At 58.7% G+C, this 7,500-nt stretch overlaps 1 protein-coding gene and 1 pseudogene across 1 annotated transcript; one reads left to right on the top strand and one right to left on the bottom strand.

The window, feature by feature from the left end:
* LOC124593105 overlaps positions 1-445 on the top strand; it is a 2,995-nt pseudogene extending 2,550 nt beyond the window's left edge.
* Positions 446-2,606: 2,161 nt separating this feature from the next.
* On the bottom strand, positions 2,607-4,057 carry LOC124592976 (nascent polypeptide-associated complex subunit alpha, muscle-specific form-like). Its single transcript, XM_047131886.1, has 3 exons — positions 3,986-4,057; positions 3,596-3,783; positions 2,607-3,246 (listed from the first exon to the last, which is right to left on the bottom strand). The coding sequence occupies exons 1-3, from the start codon at positions 4,055-4,057 to the stop codon at positions 2,607-2,609; spliced, it is 900 nt and encodes a 299-aa protein (XP_046987842.1).
* Between the last annotated feature and the right edge of the window lie 3,443 nt (positions 4,058-7,500).

Below are 7,500 nucleotides of genomic sequence, written 5' to 3'. Positions count from 1 at the left end.
GCGTTCGCGCCCCGGTGCTTCAACCTGCGTGCAGGATCCGAGCTCGGTCCCGTGCCTTGGCCTCCCACGGATCTTCCTTGCTGCGAGGCCGCGTCCGCCTTAGCGTGCTCCTCCGGGGGCGCGCGGGTGCGCGGATTCTCTTCGGCCGCCATTCAACGATCAACTCAGAACTGGCACGGACTGGGGGAATCCGACTGTCTAATTAAAACAAAGCATTGCGATGGCCCTAGCGGGTGTTGACGCAATGTGATTTCTGCCCAGTGCTCTGAATGTCAACGTGAAGAAATTCAAGCAAGCGCGGGTAAACGGCGGGAGTAACTATGACTTCTCTTAATCTAGCCAAATGCCTCGTCATCTAATTAGTGACGCGCATGAATGGATTAACGAGATTCCCGCTGTCCCTATCTACTACTTCGGGACCCTGCGTCCTGACCGGGTGTGCAGTAAGACCCGTACAAGGGCAACTACCGTGTCGGAGCAGGGTCCGAGCGCTGGCCACGCTACGAAGTCGGGTCCCCGGGTGGCGGATAGGGGAACGCCTCCCGTAATAGGAGGTAGCTGCCGAATATATGTCAATAGGTAGCCCCGGACCAAGGCCCCATGAGCTTCTCTGGGGGCCCTCTGTAGTGGAGGGTTGCTGCTGAATATATTGAACAGGCAGTGCCATGCAGGATCCTCCTGCCGACCTTGTAGTAAGTCCCCTTTTGCCGTTGGGGGCAAACAGGAGTTGGTATGGGTCCGGTCTCCTGTAGTGGGAGTCTGTCACGAATATGCTGAATAAGTGACTGTATGGGACCCTCTGTAGTGGAGGGTTGCTACCGAATATGTTGAATAGGTGGTGCCAGACCAGTCCATGGTAATATAGGGTTGTTGTCCAGGGCCATCGTTTGAGGAAGTCGGGCCACGTTTTTCAGCGTGGGAATCACTAGTAACCGAGAGCCTTTGGCCACGATGTTACCCTGCAGACTGCATGGCAACTACCCTTAGAACTGTCATGTTTCTACCCGATCCCTAGCTCACATGCGCTAGGCGGTAAAGGGCGAGACTGGCAGATCAGTAATGCAGTAGAGGGCCGCGTATGGTGGCATCGGCCGTAACTCGTCTCTGGCTGCAAGAGGAGTCTTGCTAACACGAGTAGCGTGGTGGTAAAAGACCACGCAAAAAAGCGGTAAACGCTGGGATAGCCGTCTGAGGTGTCGGTTCACGTGGTGGCGTGAACTAGTATCCGAACCCTGTGTGGTAACGGCGATGTCCCTTGGCAGACCACACGGCGTTTACTCACAAAACTGCCGAAAGCTACCCAATCCCGCGCCTCAAAAGGTAGAACCCACGGGCAACGGGCGCTTTCCGGTAGTAGGAGATGTGTGGTAGAGGATCGCGTTGCGACCTCGGACAGAAACTCGTCTGTGTGACAAGAGACATCTTGTAAAAACGAGTACCTAATAAGGGAACCGTGGGGTAGCTGCTGGGGTAGTCGTCGGAGGTGTCGGTTCACGCGTGAACTAGTATCCAAGTTCTCCTACGGGAGATACGATGAGCCCCTTGGCAGACCGCACGGCAGCTACCTATAAAACTGCCTGTTTTCTACCTTATCCCTGGTTGATGTCTCGACAGGGCAACGGGCGACTCAGGCAGTAAGAGATGTGCGGTAGAGGACCCGAATTAAAATGTCCTCGGCGGTTACTCGTCTAACGTGGTGGGACTAAAGCCAACACGAGTAGTAAACATTTTTGGTCCGAGTCCCGAACATCTGGGACTTGGCTTTATGGCCTAGAACCTGTGGCTAACTCGGGTGTAGCTGGGTAGAACTGGTGAGCCTGAGGGTGCCCGGGCTCGACAGTGGGTAAGCCTGGCCAGCTGCGAGCTGTACTAATTACGAGCTACAGACTCGATCGCGTAACTCACTGTACGGATTCCGATGCTGAGTGATCAGCTAGGAGGCGCCCCGTCCACGTCGGTCCCCGTGGGCGTTGCACTCGCAGTCGCCAAGACTCGGGGCAATGGCTAAGTGCGCTCCTCAATATATTACTCGGAAGAGTAATGAGGGTCCGAGCCCCCAGAGTGGGGAGAGTTTTTCCGAGCCCTGACCCACCTATTTGGCAGGGCGTAGCTTCCCCCACCCCTGACCTGTGACATTGTCACAACACACCGGCACTAGTCTGTACACAAAAATGTCTGTAATTAATTGCCATACCCGGGGGAAGCTGCCGAGAGAAGTACCTACGTAGTGGAGCCGCCGTTCTACTGTTGAACAGGAATAGAACAGCAAAACTTGACTGGAACCAGAATTAGTACACACAGGGCGCTGATTAGTAAATGATGCAGAGCCATTATAATCGAGACGACATATCCGAATGTCCCTATCTACTATCTTACGAAGGCCGTTATGCTGTCTAACCAGTGGTGGAGTCCACCTATACTGGTAGAAGACGGGCGGCTAAATGTCCGATCTCTCAACCTTCCCGTGGTGTAAGATGTGAGTAGCCGGGCAACCGGTGAAACCAATGAGAGAAGGGCGACTCCCGTGCGGGGTGCAGGCGTAGACGCAGAGGGACTGGGCAACCGGCCTCTCCAAGCCGAGTCTCGCACTCCGCTCGCCGTGGGCGCTAAGGTGTCGGACACTTGTGTCTAGTATCCTTGCTCACTGGCGAATGGCACTTGCTCGCTTCTGCGGCGCTTGCTGTGCTCTGGCTCCGGCCGGGGTGCGGCGGGCGCCGCTTTTGCGTTGGCGGCGCTTGCTGTGCTCTTGGCTCCGGCCGGGGTGCGGCGGGCGCCGCTTTTGCGTTGGCGGCGCTTGCTGTGCTCTTGGCTCCGGCCGGGGTGCGGCGGGCGCCGCTTTTGCTTTGGCGGCGCTTGCTGTGCTCTTGGCTCCGGCCGGGGTGCGGCGGGCGCCGCTTTTGCTTTGGCGGCGCCTGCTGTGCTCTTGGCCTTGGCCGGGGTGTGGCGGGTGCCGCTTTTGCGTTGGCGGCGTTTGCTGTGCTCTGGCTCCGGCCGGGGTGCGGCGGGCGCCGCTTTGGCTGTGGCGGCGCTTGCTGTGCTCTTGGCTCCGGCCGGGGTGCGGCGGGCGCCGCTTTTGCGTTGGCGGCGCTTGCTGCGCTCTTGGCTCCGGCCGGGGTGCGGTGGGCGCCGCTTTCACTTTGGCGGCGCTTGCCGTGCTCTTGGCCTTGGCCGGGGTGCGGCGGGCGCCGCTTTTGCGTTGGCGGCGCTTGCTGCGCCCCGGCTCCGGCCGGGGTGTGGCGGGCGCCGCTTTCACGTTAGGACATTTCGCGATGCATCAGCCATGCTGCGTATGTCTGCTGCAGAGGTTGCAAACCTGTCGGGCGCAAGTCTGACTGGTATAGTGTCTCTCTGCGAGGACGTGCCTCCGTCTCTGCCTGTGTGCGCTACGGAGATTCACGCCTCACCGTCAGGAACGAAGTATTACCGCGCTCGATTTATCGGACGTGGGATGCATCACTCCAAGACACAAGTGCCACGGGAGTTAACTCCCGACATGGAGGTATGTCACGCCTTTCGTGCGCCTCCACCTACTGCGAGCGCTTGTAGGTGTCGGACTCGTGAGTCTAGTATCCAAGCTCGTACGTAGGATGTGCGCGTGGCAACGACGCGTGTCGACAGCTGTTGGCACGCGGCAGTTGCCTTATGCGCATGGTGGTGCGTCCTGCGCGGCTCGCTGGTGGTGGGCTCCCGCTGCGGCGCCGGCCTCGCACATGCTCCGCCCGGCAAATGTCGGACGGCGGTGCGGTTGGCCGGGGTAGCGGCGGGGCTCGTCCGCCGGCTGGGCTGCGCACGGGTGCGCTGCTGTGTCGGGCGCGCTGCGCTGGGCCGGGTCGGCTGGGCGGTGCGCGCGCTGCTGGCTGGCGCGGGACGGGCGGTCGGTCTCTGACTGGCGGTTCGCTCTCGCGGCCACGCCGGCGGCGGGCGCCGGCCCTGCCGTGCCCGGCTCGGCAGGCCACGTCCGGACAACTTAGCGGCGCCGGCCGGCCATACGCAATGTTGGCTGTGGTTGGTGCAGGCGGTTGGCGCAATAAGCACAGTGGGGAGTTCTGGCGGTCATCGTTCCTGCCGAAACTAAGTCTCTCACTGTAGAGAACTTAATGTGGAAGCAGGCCGATGTCCACGCGCGGGGAAGGGCGCCTGACTGCGAAGCGCTCTCTGGCCTTCAGAGAATGCAACGCGGACGACGTCTCGGCCTCGATCGGAGGATTCCTTGGTGGACAACTGCGAAGGGGAGACCGGCAACGGTCACCACAACGCGGAAGTCACCAGGAGCTGCCACAGGAGGATGCTCCTGAGTGGCCTAAGACCACGACCACAGGGACGGAGGCTAATGCAGTCGCCGTACGGGCTTGGCAAACCCGGGGTGCCCTAGCCCGGAGCTGGCAAGCGCTACCAGCGACGGCCGTAAACTGAGATACGCACTTCAACGACTGCTGTGAGGCGCGCAGTGGAACGTCGTGCGTGTTTTGGACCGGAGTCTTGGCTTAACCGCCTGGGCAAGAGAAGGACAATCTCTATAATCACCCCTCACCCTCTGCGTTAGCTGGCGGCTATGGGGCGCAAGGCTGTTGAGTTGTGAACAGTCATGAGTCAGCCACCTCAGAGGACCGGCCGACCCTCTGTTGTATAAGGCTTACCCAGGTGTGCGGGGCGACGCCTGGATGGACAACATAGATCCCTAGCTGTTCGTGGGAACCACATGGACTCTTTCAAACAACCTTGTCCCGACGGAACTGGTGGGCCGTCGCGGAGTCAACACACCAACCTCTCGGGGAGCGAGTCGGACACCTCGTGTACTGACGGACTCCCAAACCAAGGGCAGTCGGAGGTCCCTAGACCACAAGACCATGACCCCGCGCTTAGTGCGCCAGAATTGGAGTTCCGGACACCCCGTGTGCGGAGCGCTAAGACTGCCGCTAGCGAGACGCTGTCACGGACGCTCGTTGATACGAGTGAAAGTGACAGTGAGAAAGACCGTAAGGCTAAGCTAAGGAAGCAGAGGAGACACCTGCGAAGAGTGCTTCGGCAGAGATCGCAGAGTGCTGACGCTGCAACCGAGCTAATGCCGCCACCCCGCCAGCCGGCGCCAAGAACGGCGCCCAAGGAGGGAGATAAGCCGGAACCGGCGCAGGTAGCCGGGCGCGAGCCCAGCGGCCCAGTCGGGGAAGGCGCCAAGGGGAAGTCTGAACCGAAGGCGAAGACGAAGGCCACACGGCCGACGACGCCGCCGGCGGGTAAGACTGCGGGCGGGCCAAAGCTGGCGCAGGTAGCTGGGCAGAAGCCCGGCGGCCCAGTCGGTGCTGGCACGTCCACCCAGACTCGCCCGGCGGGAGAGACGGCGGCCACACGGCCGAAGTCTCAACCGTCGGAAACGGTGAAAAGTGCGCGGAAACTGGCGCAGGTAGCCGGGCAGCAGCCCAGCGGCCCAGTCAGTGAAAGTGCCTGCAGTAGCCGCGCCTCTACGCCAATGTCGGGAACCGAAGGGCGCAAGCCCGGGACTCGACGGAAGAGGCGAAAGAAGAACAAGCAGCCGGACTCGGCGCAGGTAGCCGGGCAAGAGCCCAGCGGCCCAGTCGAGGACGGCAAGTCCCCATACAAGGCAAGCCCCAGCGATCTTGCGACTATACAGCTCATCGCGACGCGGCTCGAGGACGTCCTTGAACTCGTGGACGACTCTCTAAAACCGGGGCAACTGGTGGAGGAGAAAAGTCTAAGTGACCTCAAGAGACAACTGAGAGCTAAGTTGTTTGACTGGGCTATGGCGCAGTCGGCCCTCACAGGAAGGGTGGACGCCTTGGAGGATGAGCTGGCGAGGACGAAAGCGGCGCCCCTGGCGCCGCCAAAGACCTTTGCACAAGTTGCCGCCGCTCTACCCTCGACAGAAAGGAAAACGCAGGCAATGATAACGAGAGCCCAGACTGAGAAGGCTACGCTCTTTATCAAGTCAAAGGCAAACGAAAGCGGAGCAGAAGTGAGAAAGAAGTTCACCTCCCTGGTCAAGCCAGAGGTTGATGGTGTGAAGTTCTCACGGGTCACCACAAACGGCCCGACGCTTATCGTTGATGTGGCGTCTGAAACTGATCGTCAAAAACTTCTGGCCAATAACAAACTGACAGAAGCTCTGAAATGCGAACTGCCGAAAAAGCTCAATCCGCAGATAATCATATATCATGTACCCTGCGTCATGAAGAATGAAACTGTGGTTGAGCTAACTCGAAAGCAAAATGACCTTGGAGGACTTTCGGAAACACAATTCCGCCAGGAGTTTAAGCCGAAGTTCCGGACTGGACCAAGGGGCAAACAAACATCACATCTCGTGGTGGAAGTAAGCCCCAGACTCAGAGTCGCCATCCTTAGGCAGAAAAGACTGTACATGGGCTTCGAGTCCATGCCAGTCGATGATTACCTAGACTTGGCTGTCTGCACGCGGTGCCAAGATGTAAACCACTCGGCAAAGTTCTGCAAGCAGGACCCGAGTATAATAACATGCGGGCACTGTGGCGAAAACGGCCACATGAGAAAGGATTGTCGAAAAGCGGGGAACCAACCGGTCTGCATTCCGTGCAAAAAGCGAAATCGCAATTGCGTGACGCCAGGAAAAGAGTGTGACTTCTATAAAATCCTCACACAACGTAAAATCCAGCGGACAGACTATGGGAGACAAGACCTCTCGTCAACCGTCTCCTTACCGGCTGCCGCCTCACCTGTTGCCGACCGGACTGTGAAACATCACAATGCCCGTGTCGGTTAAAATAGGACAGCTGAACTGCGCGCGATCGCAAGCGGTGATGTGCGAGGTGCGACGCCGAGCGGAGGAGGAGTCTTTAGACATTTTATGTCTACAGGAGCCATACTCCAAAGACGGAAAGATCCTGTATATGCCGACTACAGCTCAGATCTTGGCAGGAGGAGAGCACCCTATGGCAGCGATCGCTGTGCTAAATCGATCTCTGAGAGCAGTGAAAGTGGCGCACCTCAGCAACAGATGCATGGTGTTAGCCGAAATAAACACTGGCGATTTCACCTTTTTCGTGCTGAACATGTACTTTCAGTACAGGCACAGAGAGAGGCCGTACATCGACCAGTTAAAAGAGGCGGTTGGGTTCCACCGCAATGACTTGCTCATCTGCACAATGGACGCAAACGCCATGTCACCCCTATGGCACAGTGACATCACGCCTCTTGGCGCGCGACGCGCCGCTAGGCGGGGTGAGAGACTCGCTGAAGCAATTCTCGAGCTCGGATTAGAAGTGTTGAACCGACCAAACTTCCCACCAACTTTTGAAGGTCGCCGGGGAGCGACCTCAAACATTGATGTGACACTAAAGAGTGCACATGTGCATCTCCGCGCGGAGAATTGGAAGGTATGGCGGGGAACGACACTAAGTGATCATAATCTGATCACTTTCACTGTAGCTTATGATGGGGAGCCTCCTCCACAAGACCAGGTGAACGGCATCGTCAAGTACAACTGGCGAAAGGCTGATTGGGATCGACTAA

The sequence above is a fragment of the Schistocerca americana genome, unplaced genomic scaffold (assembly GCF_021461395.2).
Source record: "Schistocerca americana isolate TAMUIC-IGC-003095 unplaced genomic scaffold, iqSchAmer2.1 HiC_scaffold_97, whole genome shotgun sequence".
NCBI lineage: Eukaryota > Metazoa > Arthropoda > Insecta > Orthoptera > Acrididae > Schistocerca > Schistocerca americana.
This window is presented reverse-complemented; position numbering and strand designations above follow the sequence as displayed.